Below are 19,582 nucleotides of genomic sequence, written 5' to 3'. Positions count from 1 at the left end.
CAGTCAGTTAAGATATTTTACTCAGTAAAAACTCTGAACTGAATTTGTACCTTCAAATGGCACATTGTTTAAAATTTTTAAGGCGCTATAAAAAAAAGATTCTCAAAAATTCCACACAAATATTGCCCCCCAAAAAATATGTAAATTTCCTACCCTGGATATATATTAATATCACAATATCAGCCATGCCGCCCAGCCTCATCTTTACCAAGGTTTTCCAAATTTAATTAATTTGGTGCATTTTCACACGTTATGACTCGAGACTTAAACCTCCTAAATAGAAAGGTGGAGAATAAGATGTATATGACCATGATGGGCCTTTCTCTTCTCACTGCAGCCGTCATACTAAAAACACGTGCACCGTTAACACTTGAGGTGAGATATATTATCATACCATCTGTTTCTGTTATAATTGGCCTCTATTATCATATTATACCAGTTAGCAAGTCTCACCTAGTCAGATTTAGGGGGGGGGGGTCATGTCAAAAGAGACATGGGTGGGATTAGGAAGGGAGGTTAACGAGCAAGAATCACTCTCGGTGGAGAAAGGAGTGCTACAGATGTCGTCAGTGTCTCGCTCAAAGCAGAAAGGAGATGATGTCTGCATAAACGGGAGTGTAGGGGTGAAGGTGGAGAGAGGAGAGAGGCGAGAGGCGGCAGTCTAGTTTCCAGGGAGATGAAGCAGAGGTACAGGGTTTATGAGGCGGATTCATAAAATAAATAAATAAATCGAGGATAAAAGCGTAGAGGTCAAAAGAAAAGCTGCGTGTATAATATTTCCACCTGTTGTCTCTGCACACAGAGATTCATAAAGCAAAGAAGCAGCTGTTTGTGAAGCATCACAGGGCTTTTGAATGTTTTTCTTTTATGTGTAGGAGGGTATGAGTGTCTTTCTATTCAATCCAAGTTCAACCTTCTGTTTTTCTTTTTTTTTATCTCCCAGGGTGCAGTATTCCTGGAAGGCATCACAGTGAAAGGCGTCACACAGGTCACCACACAACCCAAACTAGGAGAGGTCCAAAGAATGTGTCAGGGGATGGCCGAGTGGGACAGGTAACAACCTCCTCGTGCTCTTCCCTGGCTCTGTGTACACATGCTGTACACGTGGGCGTACTGCTCTGTGTTGTAGGCGACTCATTCGTCGTTAATCACCCAGGGGTGACCCTTAATAGTAAACTGTTCAGTCTGAGGAGGCTGATTCGACTGCTAATCTCCCAGTCGAAGCAACGCAGTGGCGGAGAATGTGGTTATAAAAACAAAGGGTCATTCGGGCGGGTATGGAGGTGATGAATGTCTGATTTTATTGCTTGATTTCCCCCGATAAATCATGATTATATAGCTTATTTTGATGAAGCAAGCAGGTTACGAGACCTTGTCTGTCTGTCGAAATACGCTCTGTTTCAGTACCATGGAGAGTGACTCACCTCCTGTACACCTACGCACAACAAACAGTGTTGTCCTTTATCCTTAAACAACAGATAAGCGATAGTCGCATGCATCAAGGCAAATCATTTAGTTCTTACTAAATTTCGACAGATAAATAAAGCTCGAACAGACGGGGTTCAATGAGCAAACCTCCGCATACCCCAAGACTTCCCCAATCAGATTCATATCTGTAAATCCTTCGTGTGGGATCTTAGTTAGATCTTGACACTCTCAGACAGGCGGCAGAGTTAGGAATAGATGTAGTCTTTTCTGGAGGAAAATGCCGCTGGAGCTTTTTTTTTTAAAAGAAAGTGCAGGGAGTCATCTTGTCACAGCAGAATTCCACGCTGCCATTTCCAAAGTCACTGACTTTCTGGTTCTACCTGTGAGGGCAATTATCTGTTAATATAATGAGATCCACATTTGTTTACTGCTGTCAAAATATTGGCACAAAATCACAACTTCAGCGAAGTGTAAGCGCCACTCAGACTGCAGAACTTGGAGTGCACTCAGACACCAGGCGGGCACCGTGCGGCTTTGTTTTGGTTGGTCTCGGGGTTTTCACGCCGGCACACGTGCAACTTCATGCTGATCTAAATTGACGACTGTGCGCCAGATAACGTCTCGTTGAACCCGAGCGGAGCAGGAACTGCAGAGTCTCTGCCACCACTTGAAAAGATGAAATGGAAACATATCGCAGCACCTGCTTCTTCACCACCTGCTGTTTGATTATTAGCTGATAGAGATTCAGCATCTCGTACCTGTCACTTCACATGCCGCCTGGTCTCCATTTAACCAAAATTATCCCCGGTTCTAGCTGCTTCATAAAAGGGATATCCAGTTGTTGTTGCCTTGGCAACAACTGCTGTACCTGGGGTGTTGAAACATGAAAGAACAAAGCTGATGTAAGAGATTTCTTCCTACAATTATGTCGACTATCACATTAACTCATTTGATTTATATTACCGGCTTAACTCATTAAATGTTAAAATATTTAATGAGTTAAAGAGGAAATAACCAAGTTAAACTATTTTATAAAGGTGTGTTTGGATAACTTATCGTCATACATGTGTCGAGTGTGTAGCTGCTGCCTCGGCTGGTCACTTCTCACTCACTGAGGAGACTCTTTGTAATAATTGTGAAGTCAAGACTACAATTGAATCCCGTTAGAAACACAGTTGTAAGACGTGTGTACGTGTTCATTGTTGTTGCAGGTCTGGTTTTCCTGGTGCTCAGCCCGTGTCCATGGACAGAGAAAACCTTCGTTTCCTGGAACACAATCCATACAAAGTCAGCTGGAAAGCCGACGGCACACGGTAGGTCTATTGTTGGTGGTTTTTCTTCACGACAAAGGTCTCCTCGTCCACACATGTCAATACGGGCATCGCTCTTTGTGTCTCTGACTGGACTGATTGGCTTCTTTCTCTTCCCGTTCATTAGGCTGCTTTTTGAGGGTCAGCATGGGGGGTTGGTCCAGCAGCTCTGTACGTCAGAGGCGTTAACTTACCTTTCTGTATCGTTGGTGAAGACTGAGAGGAATGCTGACGTGACGTCTTGTTTCTCATTAGATTTGAATCGCAGTAGCTTCATATAGCTAATCAATCCGACCGCTCATTAAGCGGTAGAGATGTGAACTGTGGATTTGTAAAATGGCTTCACTGATGGAGCCACAGACTGAACAAGAGGCGCAATAACGCGTCGTGTCTTTCATTTCATCTTTCAGGTTTTAATTTGTCGTTTTCTCCTGTTTATGTCTCTTTTGCCAAAATCGAGTGTTGAGCAGGCAAATATGATTCATTTTAGTATTCCACTAGTCTGCTGTGAAGCACCGGGTCTCTCGCTGTGCTGCGCTGGTGAATATTTAATGACTTCAGTCAATTTCAGAATGTTATTACATATCGGTGCTTTAATTTCCTGTAAGAGTGAGACCAGCAGAGTGCCGAATTGGCCCCTGACCAAGCTGCTGTAGATGTGTGTGTATACGACTACCATCATCTGCAAATGCTTTGAGTGTTTTTCGAAAGTTTTGCTCTTCAGTGTGTACAGAGAGTGATGCTGAGCCCTCCCTCTCCTGCACGGAGCGCTTGTGCTTCACCCTCAATTTCCCTCCAGCTATTTGCAGAGTCTCGCTGAGCAGCGACGCCGTATTGCTTTCGTCGTAGGAAACGGAGAGAGACACGGTGTGAATAATGCTGTAGGTGTGATTCATTCCTCAACTGCAGGGTATGTACTTTGATGAGAAGATGATCTATGTTCTCTTGGAGTTGGAACATTCAAGCAGTAAAATATAAAGTTGAAGTTATTACTGTGGACTTACCCTACAACATATTGAATAAAGTCACATTTATTTAAAGCCCTAAATTAACAATGGATGTGCCCTGCTACCAATTTTTGAGTGTTCTGTGTTGTACATATTGGTAATCCCTCTAAATTTCATTAGAACATTTCTGTCAATTTAAATCACTGCCACTGTAGCCAGAACCTGATACATCGTATTTCTGTGTGCCGAAGACCTGAATTGTTTCCAACACCTATTAAAAACACATCAGTGAGTCACACTGTGGCACTGGATTACATGTTCCCTCATTAGCATTAACGTGGGCACCGTAGTTTATTTTAAGTCAATGCTCAAAATAGTCTTTGTAGCTCCAACTACGTATTAATCCACGACTGAAAATAGTCCCCAACAAGTGCAGTTACAACTGGTTTTGATATCTGCTTTTAAAGAATTGCGTCTTTGATAGAAACGCACAGGCTTTGGCACTGCTGGGTGCCACAGAGGGAAGTCAGAAGGGAGACTAATGCTGCCTTCACATGGGGTCGTAGTGGACATTCTCTGAAAGCTCAGAGTTCACGAGTCGTGACGTATTTGTTGACGTTTTCAGTTATATTGGAGGCAGTGGAAGTTCATTTATTGGTTGATGGTAAGTTAAAGTATTGGGATTTTAGAGTTTTTCTTTGTAACTGTATACGTCTGAGGAAAATGTTGATATTCCCAAAGGCCTCATCTTTTTGCTGTTATTATTCCTGCCTTGCTTTACTTGCTCACCAGCTCGTATAATAGAGTTTTGTAGTCCAGCTGCTGAAGTTATCATCACACTGATACCCTCGTCAAAAAGCCAATGAGATTTTTTCCATTGGATTCTTTTGATTGGATTTTTTTGCTCTGTGGCAAACCCAAGATCATGATACTTAAACGTTTTGTTCAGCCAGGTCGTGTGAGCGTGTGTTGCGTTAGAGATGAGAGGGTCTTTGTAAACTCAGTTTTTTCATACCTCCTCCTGCTTGGACCCCCTCTCTTGTATCGTTGAAAGGCTACAGTCATTACCGTACATAATGTTAGTGCTGCCCTAACACATGCAGTACACCATGTAAGTGAGGGAACTTGGAGATAAACTGTGAGTAAAACTTAACCAAAGTAACGTAGAACAACATAGAAAGTGGCGTCCCATCCATGATTTTCTCACAATGCAGTAATGTGTTGTTTTTTTTTGGAGCTGCATCCTATCTTCTCATGAATAAATATGTTTTCTAGCTCATGTATAGAGGATTCGCAAGTTCTTGAAATTTATTTAGTTACACAGACTGTACAGTATGTCTGACAAAGGCTATAGGACTCTGCAGAAAGGATTGCTGCAGTGTTGTCAGATGGATATTCACACAACTCGAGCTTGCTGCCATCCACTTTGAGCGGTGAGTCTGTTCTGGTGCTGCTGGTCTGATATTACTTCATTCTGTATCGCAGCTTTTTTTAAAGCTTGCTACCTTATCAGTGCCTCACCGGAACCACGATGGTGTTTGATTCATTTAAATACGCCTCTTTCTTACAGGTTTCTTACACATTTGAAATTTTATTAGCACAAAAGCAGTAATGATCAGTTTGGTAAAAAAACTGTCAAAAATCCATGTGGTTATTCAAATTTTTTTGATTACACTTACACAGGTCTTCCAGTTGTTGGTCTTCATTAAAGCTGCTCAATAACTCAGACTAATGGACAACAAACAGCAGCGTGAAGGCCGAGTCACAAGGATGTGGGCTCTGATTGATTCCATTCTTAATCACCAGTTCCTTGTCGCTCTATTAATCCTAAACTCTCTCTAATGATGGAATGATGAAATTTCAAATTTGTAAGAAAGAGGCGTATTTAAATGAATCAAACACCATCGTGGTTCCGGTGAGGCACTGATAAGGTAGCAAGCTTTAAAAAAAGTATGAATTCTGAAAAATGTGCTGTAGCACGTGGGGGACTCCAAAGGGCATCAGATAATATTAATGAGTTTTGAGGTGAGAGTTATTCGGCGCAGTACTGCGGGCGTAATTTGTCATTCTCGGCATGCGTTGTATAGATTTGCAGAGAATTGTCCCCACTTTCTCACCAGTGCATTTCTTAAGAACTGAAATGGATTTTTAATCGGAAATTTGCCTCTTCAAGGTGGTCCGGAAAGACTTCTCTCTTTGCATATTACCAGAGGTCCTCACTTATGGGTTAAGCATTTTAAACCCCCCCTCGTCTCACCTATTGTTACTTGGGTGATGATAAAAAAAAAGGAGTCCCGTGTGGATGATTACGTGCACATCTGCATCCTCTTCTTATGGCCCCGGGGTAATGCACAATATGGAGACAAGAGTACTGAACCAACCCCTCTTGCCTAAGCCAGAGATTATGCAGCTCTCCTAGAGACTCCCGATCACATAGTTCTACTGAATATTGGCCGACAACAATAAATTGGACCATTTCTGAGCCCTAGTGCACAGACCAGTCATACGGGGGGTGGGAGCTGTCAGTGTCTGCCAAGGAGGTGGCTTCTAATGGGCTTTGGAAAGGACAGCAACATCAGTGGAGTTTGCCAAGACGAGAAAAATAGGCAGAGTTGGATTTTTAATCAACTTCTGGTCGAAGCCTTCTGTCAGGGCTAGATTGGTTTGAGGACGAGGGGAAGGGAGACGGACCAATTATGTCTTTGGGAATTAAAACAAACACCGCTGCTCAACTTGGACTTTATTAGCGTAAAATTGGACTTTCTTTTCAACCTCCTCCTATCAACACCACATCAGTCACTCCTTTAAAAACGAGGCGTCAATAATCCAATGTTTTCTTTTAATTGAGAGAGAGAGTTTCAGCTCATTTCTGTTCATTGGCTGGTTGTTTTCAGAGCATTATTACTTCTGTAGTTCTGTTGGTTAGTTTATTATGTCAATAACGCTTCTTAGTGGACGCCTTGTCCACCAGACTGCACCAAAACTCTGCTTCTCTCTCAGGTTAATAATGGGACTCAAACTTTGGGCTGCTTATTTTACAGAAGTACAAAGTGTCTCGTATACAGGGAATTTGGAAACTGCATTAGTGCACATTTATATTCATGTTCTGTTCTGTTCACCTGTTCTGTCATGCTTTATAATAAAGGAACCACTGGGACACAAGTTGCAAAAGTAATGATGTGGGTTTGTTGAGCTTTGTGAAGCACATACTCGGCTGCTGCTCAGGAGACGGTTTGTTCCTTTCTACATCCCTTGCTTTTTTGTTTGTCACACAGAGTGGTGCAGCGGATCATAAAACTCAAGGTTCAGATCGCATCGCGGATCAGATTCACGGATCGGATCAGCACAAAAGAAGATAGGGAGCAGATATAACCTTTAGAGATCTTGTCATGTTGTTTTTGCCGCTGATACTAACTTCAGATCGTTGATGATCCATTTTGGCAGATACAGATGCCTTTGTTGTTTGATTACAGCAGCTGGTCTACAAAGCTCCAGGCTTTTTTTGTTACCGTCCCAAAAATCACTTCAACCGCTCTGAAGTCAGTAAACCATCAAATTCAACATTATCCTTTTACCCTAAACTCATTTCTAGAGTTTTCAAATGACAAGGAAATAAAAGATTGTATTTTCATTGACTAAAACAAAACTTATCAGTAGTTTTAATGATGTATGATAAGCGACTTAGAGCTTAGTGTAAACAGGTCATAATTCATCTCTAATATCTGTTTTTGTTGCTGTGAAAACATCTCCTTCAAACAACTGGATTTAATCAAGTTTCTCACCAACACTACATTTTACGAGATTACTTGAAACGCATCATGAAAACATTATAATTTACCTTCGTCCAATACTCATTTTCACCGAACAGAGCCTGAAAGCATCATAATGTACCCGAACAGCTCGTTGTCCATTAGCCACTTAACCAGCTCTCCTCCGGTCAACACTGATTGGTTGTTTACTACGTAACATTATCAGAGATCGGTGAACAGAAAGGCGTAAATGCCGATGTCCTGATCGCATATTTTACTGAATATTGGCGGATAAAGATGTCGGAAAAACGTAGAGTAGCTCTGCTTTCCAACAAGGCGGACCCAAATCTTCTTTGATCTTTTATGTATTTATGATTCATGCATTAACCAAAAAAATCCCAAGGAATAGTAATCCCACATGATTCATGATGCATGAGCATTAATTATGATGAGTTATTCTCAAACTGATAGCTCTGTTAGTTGTGTGTAAAGGTGCGTGTGTAGGTGCGGCTCTGTCCTAGGTACTGAAATCAAGTGGAGCTCAAAAGACAGGCAGTTTAAACAAAGCCAGGTCTTTTATTTCATATGTTGGCATAGGCTGCAGTGTATGTATGTATTTATTTATTTATTTATTTATTTATTTATTTATTCATCCTTCGGCTTACATATGAGCAAATATGTTTTATTGCTGTAATTTAATTAATGTAATTATTGCTCATTTTGTAGCCGTTTTAATTTGAATAAAAATGATTATCCTTGTCCTCATCTCTCGTGAGACACTATAGCAAAGTAAAGTACAATATAGATAAATGATGACAGCAAGTTTGAGGAAAGGTTGACTTTTTTTTCTGTCATTATCGTCATCGGCCCTTCAAAGCTTCGAATACCCTCGAATAGTTCACACTGAAGCTGCGAAGCACCAACAATGTTATTTGCGACCGCCCCGTTAAGGAAGCCGCTTTTCCTCATTGGCGATAGGGAAGTAAACCATGAATGCATTTGCAAAAACGGTTTTCAAACGGTTATACGCAGAAACACTTCATTGATGACGACTAATTGGTTGTTTTGGTAAATGTACGTCTAGTTAAGCTTCTTATCTCCGATTAAGCCCACAGCTGTTTCGCTGAGCTTTTCTATCGGAAGCATCGGGACCCCAAACATGCTGTCAACAGAGCTGCATTTGGGTGACACCCCTGATGGTGGGAATGGGACATTTGTGATGATCAGTTATTCACACAATTATCAAATGTGATATGAAATAATTTTCTTAATGAACAACTAAATTCCTGTATCGGTTAATTAGACTTTGAGACAATTTTTTGCACTTTCTTCTGCATGTAACTTACTCAAAAAAACACCAGAACAGCACCACATCGAACATAAGAATATAGTATCTGTCATCTTATTGTTTCCACTCTTAACTCTTATTATCTAAATGAGAAATCAACCTGGCCTCTTTGGGTATGAAAGAGAAGTCCTGCACCACTAATGATGTGCAAAGCTGCAGGATCTGATCTCAGGCCTCCCCTGGAGCTCAGCTGCTGTCAGTCATGCCGCGGGGACTAGACTGGCAAAGCCGACACAATAGAGGCCTGTGCCTCATTAGGGCTAAAGCGCTCCGGGGGGGAGGGGGTGAAATCTGAGGCTGACAGCCCCCATCAGAAGACCGGAGCGGTAAGGAGAGAGAGCAAGGCCATAAGGGAATAAAGGAGCACATTGGATTGCATATTGTGTGATGGGTCCTGAAAAGAAAATAGGGTGTATTTCAGGGAGAGATGAAGAAAAGGACCACTGGGTTTGACGCCGCACTAATGGTCTCTCTGATGTCTTCTGAACATACTTGACGGCGTTAGCCGCGGCTAACTGGCCAATTCGACAGCAGGGGAACCACTTGAGCTCAGACCTGTTGTGTCCTCACTGGTTGACAGATTCTGTCTGATGCGACGCACTGTTTGATCTTCTGAGACACCGGCCCCTTTGCTGGGATAAAAGATATCTTCCCCTTTTCACACAATAGGGCCTTCTTGACTGCGGCAATTTGCATAAACTGAGCCATGCAGGCATTTCCTGTTTCCTGCTTTTATGTCTTTTTAATACTTTCCTTGTGTCCACTCCCAACCCGGAAATATCAGTCCAGCTATATCTGGCCCACTCACTATTCTGTCCTTTTCCACAAGACTTTTGAACGAGTCAGATTTATATCTCAATGCTTGTGTTTTTTTGGACCGGGGACGGGGTCAAAGTCATCGCTCTGAGCTTTCCACCAATCTCTTTTATCTGAACAGTGTGTTGAGGGTTATGATACCACTTTCTTTGGCGAGTCTGCTTGAGGAGCGTTCGAGCGGGATGGAAATAATTAGGTTACACGTCAAGCCTCTCATTCCACTACCCCCCCCCGAAAAACAAAAGCCCTTATTGAAATGATCGCACACTTTCCTCACAGGGAGTGGCATCTACCTACGCATTTATTCCCAAAGGGCACAAAAAGCAGAGCGTTTAATGAAAGGCGAGCTATTTCTAAAGCTGATGGTTTTCTTCTGCTCTCATCCCCGCCCAGCTTCACTTGTACGAGAACAACATTCACTGCTGTCAAGTTCGACAGTAATCGTGCGACACATGGTGCCTCAAATATAATGGACGCAGTGATAAAGGGCTGCCCTCTCAAGAGAATGCACCGTCTTGTGTTTGGCTTTATGCTGTCAATTGTCTTTTGTACAAAAAAACACACTGATTAGTTATTCATAGGTTTTTCGTGTCATCTCTGCGGTGTAATTCTGTGCAGATTTGGAAGCCATTTGAAATATGTTTTCATGTGTGAACTGATATTAAAGTCGCACTTTTTCCAATATTTTTTTATTTATTCTCAACCAGGATTTTGGTCAACAGCCCTCAGTTACCGTCAGTTATTCAGCCATTTGAATTAAGTTGAACAGGAATGGCAGAAATGGCAACTACTCTGATAATTGATTCATTTTTTAGATGTTTTCTTTTAGCAAACATATAAAAACCAGGTCATTGATTCCACTTAGCAAACACACCAAACATTCTTTGGTCCCAGCTTCTCCTGTCTGAGCATTTATTTCATATAATATTGTAAATTGAATAACTGAGGTTCACTGTCGGTCAAACAAAACAATTTGAACATCTGCATGGCTTTCTGAGGTATTTTGATGGGCATTTAAAAACTAAACAACACATTTCTATTAAGTACGAAACATAAATTGCAGCTCTAAACTATGAATTTGGAAAACAAAATTACCTTTAAGTAGGATCTTAGTACCATTCTGATTTCAGATCTGACTTTTGTCCGCTGGTATGTTATTCTACTCGCACACTGTTTCCTGGCAGCTTGTCAGGTTTCTCACTTTGAACCAGCTGGTATCGATGGCATATTTATTACATCTAATCCCTTTGTGATTATGATTGAGAGTCACAGCAGGTATGAGAAATGCAAAGCTTTGTCAGCTCACTGGGGAAGTCATTCATCTCAAGTCTGTCATCAGACTTTGTTTTCCCTCGAAGGTGTGCGTCCCTACAGCTTGTGTTAATATCTGAGTTTGTGCACCAAGCTTCCTACTCTTTTTTTATTTTTGTTTTTTATTTTTTGGCATACATTACGTTACAAGATAATTAGCCTCCGTTTCCAGTCGCATTGGTTGTAATATTTAACTTTTGGAAACAGAGCGGGACTGCGGTTGCTCATTAGGACATTTGTTCCTCCTGCTTATTACCACTTTGGTATTTTGTGTTCAGGCAGCCCACCAAGTGTAATTGGGTTCATACGAGGTGTGTAATGAAGCCATCAGATAGCAAATAGATGTTCTTAATTTGTACTTTTTTACACTCAAGTCATTTACAATGTGACTGAGCTCACAGCAGCATGCATCACCAGATAAGCCCAACCCAACCCGTCAACCAGAAAACAAAATAATGCAATAAACAGTCAGTCAATCAATCAAATGGTCATTTAGAAAATGTATTCGGTGCAATTAAGGTAATCGGGTAATTATTCAAGTTGTTTCTCCAGAAGAAAGCCACGCATTCGCTGCGTTTCTATGTTGTTGTAAACTAATTGTCTTTGGGTTATGGGCTGTTTTTCAATTCAATTCAATTTATTTTTGTATAGCCCAAAATCACAAATTTGCCTCAGAGGGCTTTACAATATGTACACGTTTGACATCCTCTTGTCCCGGGACCCTCACATCGGAACAGGAAAAACTCCCCAAAAACCCCTTTAACGGGGAGGAAAGAGGAAGAAACCTGTGGGAGAGCAATAGAGGAGGGATCCCTCTCCCAGGATGGACAGACGTGCAATGATGTCATGTGTAGAACAGGATAGTGAATTACAACACATTCAATGTAATTACAGCACATTCAATGTATGACACAACCACGACAGGAGGCAACACCTGGTCCAGGTAAACCCGGATACACAGGAACCTGTGAGGCGAGAAAGCACAGAGACTCTGGTGAAGAAGCAGGTCAATAATGTGCATTAATGGTATCGGTAATATGAAATAGTAATGTGAGTAATAATAAAAGTGATATTAGCAGTTGGAGTCAGCAGGGCCATGGTAGGAGGAAGGACCAGGGTCCAGATGAAACCATGCTCCATGGAAACCTGTGAGGAGAGGAAGCACAAGGACTCCGGGGAAGAGACAAAATCAGTACTGTGCATTAATGGTATCGGTAATCGGATTAATAATGTTAATAATGAAGATCGTAGTAGGTGTCAGCAGGGCCATGGCTGGTTGAAGAACCAGTGTCCAGATAAAACTGCGGTCATCCTGTGAGGCGAGAAAGCACAAATACTCCGGGGAAGAAGTAAAGTTAGTAATGAGCATTAATGGGACATCAATGCATACAGACGGAGGTGAAGAAGAGGAGGAGAGAGGTGCTCAGTGTAGGAAGTCCCCCTGTAGTTTTTGCTTATACCAGTTTGTCCACGGGCCGGTCCAAGGCAAGCCAGAGCCAGCCCTAACTATAAGCACTATCAAAGAGGAAAGTCTTAAGCCTACTCTTAAATGTGGTGAGTGTGTCTGCCCCCCGGACTGAAACGGGAAGCTGGTTCCACAGAAGAGGAGCTTGATAACTGAAGGCTCTGGCTCCCGTCCTACTTTTTAAGACTCTAGGAACCACAAGTAACCCTGAATCACTGGATCGCAGCTCTCTAGTAGGGCAGTATGGTACTATAAGCTCTTTAAGATATGAAGGAGCCTGACCAGTTCGGGCTTTGTAGGTAAGTAAAAGGATTTTAAATTCTATTCTAGATTTTACAGGGAGCCAGTGCAGAGAAGCTAATACAGGAGTAATATGATCTCTCCTCGTAGTTCTTGTTAGTACACGAGCTGCAGCATTCTGGATCAGCATTCAGAAGATATATGAAGATGTCTCGTTGGGCTTCAAAGACATTTTACATTAATATAGCAACAAACGACTTTGTTTGAATTAGCAAATCACAAAACTCGCTGTCCAGATCGTATCATGGTTTAGAGTCACGAAACTCGTCGGCTTGGAAAAAAAGGAGTAAATATAACATTTAGAGATCCCAGATATTTTTCCGCTGACACGGATTGCTGAGCGACAAGCCATGCTTGCTGATGCAGCTCTTACTTACCCATTTCTACGATATAGAACTACTTCAAAGTTGGGATCGTTTTCCTCTCACAAGTCTTTAATCTAAAAGATGAACGTCATTCACCACGCGATGCGTTTCCTCACACGCTTGCCTTATTTAAGTTGCTGCACACATATGGACTTGGAAAGACCTGTCAGAAGACATTTCCATAAAGCGGAACCTTTCTTGACTGCTCACCGCCTTTTGGAGTCGTGAATTGAACAGGCTGTCACACACCTTTTAAAAGTTTGATTCCATATGTGTGAAGGATTTTTAATATTGTAAAATGACCCTGCCATGTTTATTGGCCTACTGCTCTGGGCTAATATTACACACTGACGCTCATTATACCAAATACATTTCTATGGAAATAAAGATTGTGCTTTTTGAGTGTCAGAAATGACATGTGACTAAATAGAAATCCCAGTAAATGACCGTGTCAACAAAGCAGTTGGATAAAGATCCTTCAGCAGTGGATGCTCACTGTTGCTACAGTTGAAGACTATTCTGGAGAATAACACAAAGGCAACAATGGTGCCTGTGTTTTTTTGGGTGTGGCTCATCTTTTCAGCTCGTTTCTGGGAACTAAACAGAACGGAGGATGAAGGATTTTGTCAGTCCTCTGTCCCTCATTTGAAATTGCCTGGTCAATTCTGCCAACTCGGTGATTCTCAGACTCTATTGATCAAACAAAAAACATCTGGTACAGACACTTTGCTTGCTTTTCGTGCCTTTCCGGATTATTAAATCTTTGTTACCAAGCCTGTATATAATCTGTTGTTAGACCCTTATTTATATAAAGGAAACTTTTTGAGATGTAACTAATCAACAAACTGACGTCCTACAAATAACTGTTCCAATCAGACACAACCTCATATTCCGCATATTAGCCTCGTCTTTCTAAACTGGCCAGCGCATGCCCAGAAGGAGCATTCCTTGAAATTGGAATTGGGTTTCAAATGATCTGTATGTCTTCATAATGTAATTCATCAGATGGGATTAGAGCTGTGAACAGACAACCTTTACCATTTACGCCTCCAGAGATAATTACATCTGAAAGTAAAAGTGTGCCCTTGTTATTTGAGGAATATTCTGTGGCCACTGTAGTATTTCTGAGAGTGAAGCTGGAGGTGTAAGGCTGATAGAAGTCTTAATGCCCGTGCTTCATGCTTTAGCAACCTGGCACACCTGTGAGCTTAGTGAAGAGGAAGAGCGGAGACAAATTAATACCAGCCAAATGCCCATATCATAACCCCACGCTGGCAACTGGCCTATTTTGACAGCTATTTTTTTTTTTTTTTTTTTTTTTGCAGTCACTGCTCTCAGGTTTTAGAATCTTCCAATTGAGTTCACTCGTGGGTGAAAAAGTAATTTTCCAGCAGTCCTTGGAGTTTCTCCCGTTGGTTTTACTTATTTTTACTGAAGCCAAAACAGGGAAATGTTCAGAATAAGATGGGAAAAAATAGCAGTAAACCGCCTTGCAGTGTAATGCAATCTAATCCAATAATACCAACAATATATAAGTTGTAGATCTAATGCAATGGATTGCATTTGTTTAGCCAAAGGGAGTTTGAAGTTGCTAATTATTGTTACGGAGTCCTCTCTCGCTGTCCTGAATACCATTTCTGAGGCCTTGAAGCTTCACTGACAATGACTGCAACAAGATTACTGTGTCTTCACATTGCATACAAGTGAAGGCTGTTGTGTTGATGCAAGGCAACCAGGGACGACTGTAATAGAGAAACATCATTTGTTTGCAATTTTCATTGTTCACGACTTTTTTTTTTTAGTATAGTACTGATGCCGTACTGATGAGAGGTTAAAGTGTGTATATTTGTTGCCAAGCAGTCAAAACAGTAAAACCAAAAAAAAAACAAGGTTTTACTGTTTGCAAAGATTGTTCCCACAAAGCACGGCTGGATAAAAGGAAAAGTGTTTGCTTGGGTAGATGCCATTAGCAGGTATCCGTTTGGTTATCTTACTTATCTTCTCAGACATGATAAAAGCTCTTAACAGCTTTGTCTTTTGTTATTATTTGAATTATACACTACCAATTTGCACATTAGAGATGTGTGCAGTTTTTGTTGTTGCTGAGTGGAACCAAAAGCTTAAGTGTTGTTTCTCTCCGCTGACAGCAATTCAGCCTTTAAGTGTGATTGCCATATTAAGTCCTCCAAATAAATGACATCAAGAGAATTGTCTGGAGGAATGCACTGTCAGCAGAACGTATTCATAAAGTGTCATAATGAAAATCAATCCGACACACTGACTGAAATTGAAAACATCTGCGCGTTCTATCAATTCAATCAACCACTAATGAAACAAATGATTGATAGCGTGTAATGTATCCGTCTTCTGCTGCAGGTACATGATGTTGATCAACGGGAAAAATGAAGTATTCATGGTCGACAGAGACAACACCATCTTCCACATGGCGAACCTCGAGTTTCCCTTCCGGAAGGACCCACGCGTCCACCTATCAAGTACTCTGCTGGATGGGGTGAGTCATTGTCCTTCCTAATTCTTGTCTTCCTATTGGATTGCTATATATTGTGCCACGTTGGCGTCTCTAGTTGCTTCCTAAAAAAAGATCCCATAGCTGTCTCTCCCTTGACTGAAAGCGCATGTCTCCTCCATCTCCAACCTTGCCACACTGCCGCCCCGCCGCACAGTCTTGCAGATAATTGACATCACTTGCCAAACCTTAGGTGAAAGAAAATCATGTTTCAGTGTGCAGCAGCGCCTGTGAAAGACCCGTGTCCCGAAGAAACGGCTAGTGAAATGTTTTACGGTTCCCTGTTACTCTTCCACGCTGTGCTGTTTTGTGATGCTCAGCGGGGAGACGACGGGGGGTCGCTGACTTCTCCTCACCTGTAATACTCTGCTCAGACTTGTATTGGCACACTTGTGCTGTTGAGGTCGCATAGCTCGCCGGCAGCAGCAGGTGCACACGTGTGAGTTATTATCACACTAACTGGAAACACAGGAAAAGGAAATCTCAGCCGAGATTTGATTATCGATGTCTGGCAGTGTTTAGTGTTTGATACTCCGGTACGGGGAGATGACGGATACATCGCCGGTGATTGTTTTTTGTTTTGCTCCTGGCCTTGTTTTTCGTCAGAGTTTAGCAGTTTTATGTAAAACAGCTAAGTGCTTCCTCTTGGCTTAACAGTTGCTGATTGATGCGGCGCACTTTTAGTTTCCTCATCAGGCAGGACATCTAATTGCAGCGCGTTACTGTTACTTTGAAGGAGCGGTGCAGCCGTGTGTTTAGATTGCTACAAGGTTTGTTTTGGCTTCGTTTATTCATCAGTTGACGCTTCTGGCTCTCGGTTCAGAGAGGCTGTGTGGCGAGCCCTGAAGAAGCCCAGCTGTGTTGTCTGATATGTTTCATCTTTAGCCCAAAGGCACTGGTCTGTGTCTTGACGCGTTGTTTTCATTGTACAGCATTTAATGAACTTTACATCAACGTGAGTTCCAATATTGGATGAGTGCGCAGTGTAGATGGAATTCCTGGCGGTTTCTTTTGGCCACGTTGATGTATCCATCTGCCGCTCTCGGTTCAGTGCACCAGATGCATGGTGATGGCAGCCGCCACTCCGGTCTGGCTTTTGGAAATGTACTGTTTGGTCTTTTAAAGTGATGTCAGCCAGTATAATGCTACAATATTTTTCTTTGATTGATGATTGTTCATTCTTCCACACTACGAATAGTCTGTGAGCTAAATTCCAAAAGTTTGAAGAGTCAAGTGAAGCTAATGCCAAAGTCCCAGCACCTGTAGCTAAATATAAATGTTTTGCCATCTGCCCAAAATGTGGGACTGTGCAGACCGTACGCACGAGCTTCAGCTGCATGACGTCTGAAGCCGATGAGTGACGATACTATCACTACGTTGATGGTTTACTACAAGTTATTGTCTTGACTCCAGATTGCAAAGCAGCTTTTCCTCCACATTCAAAACACATCTGATTCATTTTTGTATATTCTTGTCAATAGAGATGCACCGAGACCCAGTGTTAGAACGTTAAACAGTTGATAAGTCACGTTTACTCTGAGCAGCATGCATGGGAGTGAATATAATAACTGAGTGGTAAAGTAAGTTGTTTACTGCTGATCCTCCACGGCTTATTTTGGACTTGTAGTTGTTACAAATTGTGAGCTTTGTGTCTTCTTCGCTCAAGCTGAAGAACTTCTAAACAACCACCCAAAACAAATATGAGAAATATGAGACTGACTGTCCAGTGAGCTGAAAAATGGCCTGTCCGATCGGTTGGTGCTTATCTACCCGTCATCCAACCTCAAGGCTGCCTTGTTTGTTCATTTGTCGAAGTGTTTCTGTAATGGCCAAGCCTCTCTGCGACTTCTAACCTGCTAACCCTCTGCACATTAGTTACAGCAGCAGAGCACCTTTAGTCACCTGAAAGTTTCATGAGGGGATGGGGAATAACTGTCGTGCGCTAAATGTATACTGCTTCGCTTTTATATTCCTACCAGGTGAAGCACCCTACTTTCACTTGCACTACTTTACCGGCGGTGACGTCTGCATCTGTGCCGTCACCACATCGCCTGGTTGTGTAACGGTTCTTTGGATGCTTCCTATGTGTCTGTTGGACACACACCCACCTCCCTAATTCCTTTCTATCCCCTTCATCGCTGCATGCATCTCCCTCTCTGACTCATGCGTCCTCTTGAGAGCGCTCACCCCCTGGTGTCCCACTGTTTTCATTCTCCATAACTACTTTTACAGAGGAACCACGTGTGATGTTACGACTGCCCAGATCTTTCTGTACATTTTGTACATCTTCTCCTCTCAATCGTGTATACTTACCTCAATGACAACAATACATTTCTCTTGCCTTTATCTCTGCAGGAGATGATCATCGACAAGGTGAACGGGCAGCCCGTCCCCCGCTATTTGATATACGACATCATCAAATTCAATGTGAGTAGCCCCCGGCCGCTTAAGAGTGTGTTGTCTTTCCTTTGACCCATGGCTCCTGAGAAAAACCTGAGCGTCATCAGACATCATAAACAAACAGAACATTGGAAGCAATACGTGGTCTATCAGCAGCTTCTTCTGCCCCCTCCTTTTAATTTACTCTTAACAAGGGTCTAGTTCAGCAGAGGAAGTTGTTGCTTTTTTTGCGGTGGTGATCTATCATACGTAACCAGTGCAAGGTGCGAGCTGTTCGTCAGAAGAAAGCTTTGATGGGGTTTGCTCATCCTGAAGTCTGAATAATGGATTTCCCCGTTGGGTTCCTTCAAGGCTCTATAGCAGGCAGCAGAGCCCTGTTGGAGGGAAGCACATGACTCTGCTTGACCCCCCCCCCCCCCCCCCCCACACCTTGACACGCACTAAGCTTTACTAAAGCCTTCCCCGAGGCACCACACTGGGGCCGAACACGTCTCACCCACACTCGATATTTATTTATAAGCGAGGTCTTTGTGCTTCTACCACTATCATTGGTTTTGCTGAGCTCCATTGAAATGTTGTTCAATATTAATCCAAACCTTTACCATTGTCAGTCACTGTATTGGGTTCAAGTGAACCGGATCCTCAGTCCATTACATGCATTATAGCTGAGCAGCAGTAATTCTCCTGCTGCGTCTGTACATAATTGGCTTTTATGTGTAATAGGATGTTTTTCCTGTTGCAGTGTAAAGTGCTTATACTGATTACGGTTAGGAACTGCTTGTATTTATCAAAAAACCGGGCACAGAATCAGTCCTATACAAATGCTGTTCAAATATTTTTACACACAGAATGTACATTTTCTTTCTCAATGAAAAACAAGCCAATGCGCTGCAGCAGCAACATGGTTCCACAGCTACCTTCATATAGTCATATTATTCAGTAAATAGTGAAGCTCTCGCTTTAAATACTTTATGTTAATGTCAAAAATATACAAATTTCGATTTGATGGTAATCTGCATGAGAAATAGATAAACACATGTATATCTTTTTAATAATAATCATGTGCATGAAAGTAATCAATTGGAGCCGGACAGATGTAATAACTACAAGATGTTTCCACTGTATACATTATTGTGACTTGGCCATTTTTCTTGAGGGCCGCCTCAGGATAACATTAATAGGCTGTTAATTGCCAACACTTTTCCAAACAGTAAATTAATTCGTCCCTTCAACCGATCCTGACAAATGAGCCACCGGTTTGCTCTTAGCAAGCCTCAGCTGTCTGACTTCTAAAAACTTGATGAATACCTCCGGAGGAGGGGGAGGAGGGGGTTACTCCTGCCATCATGTTTGGCTGGTGCCTCCTTTTTTTTCTCCATTGATCAGACAAGCAAGTGGCTCAATAAAGGCTCCAGCGGCGAGGGGAACGTAAGATGGTGCAGAGGTTAGCAGCTCCACATGGCTGCCACCCCCCCCCCCCCCCTCCCTCCCTCCCCGAGCCATCAATACAGCACTGTTTTATTGATCCCAGCCGACCACTATTAGCCTTCTCCATTGTCTGCGGTGGGCTGCTCCTTGGCACCGAGGCTCCATCCTAAGACCGAGGATGGAAATGC

At 42.3% G+C, this 19,582-nt stretch overlaps 1 protein-coding gene across 1 annotated transcript in view; it reads left to right on the top strand.

Moving 5' to 3' along the window:
* Positions 1–19,582, top strand: part of rngtt (RNA guanylyltransferase and 5'-phosphatase) — a 72,924-nt gene that overhangs the window by 6,815 nt on the left and 46,527 nt on the right. Inside the window, exons 7-10 of the mRNA XM_079290803.1 lie at positions 944–1,053; positions 2,640–2,741; positions 15,416–15,551; positions 17,922–17,993. Of these exons, the coding sequence (XP_079146929.1) occupies positions 944–1,053; positions 2,640–2,741; positions 15,416–15,551; positions 17,922–17,993 (420 nt within the window). The remainder of the gene's footprint in view (positions 1–943; positions 1,054–2,639; positions 2,742–15,415; positions 15,552–17,921; positions 17,994–19,582) is intronic.

This window comes from Melanostigma gelatinosum, assembly GCF_949748355.1.
Source record: "Melanostigma gelatinosum genome assembly, chromosome: 19".
Classification (NCBI taxonomy): Eukaryota; Metazoa; Chordata; class Actinopteri; order Perciformes; family Zoarcidae; genus Melanostigma; species Melanostigma gelatinosum.
Note: the sequence above shows the minus strand (reverse complement) of the source record. Positions and strands in the feature narration are given on the sequence as shown.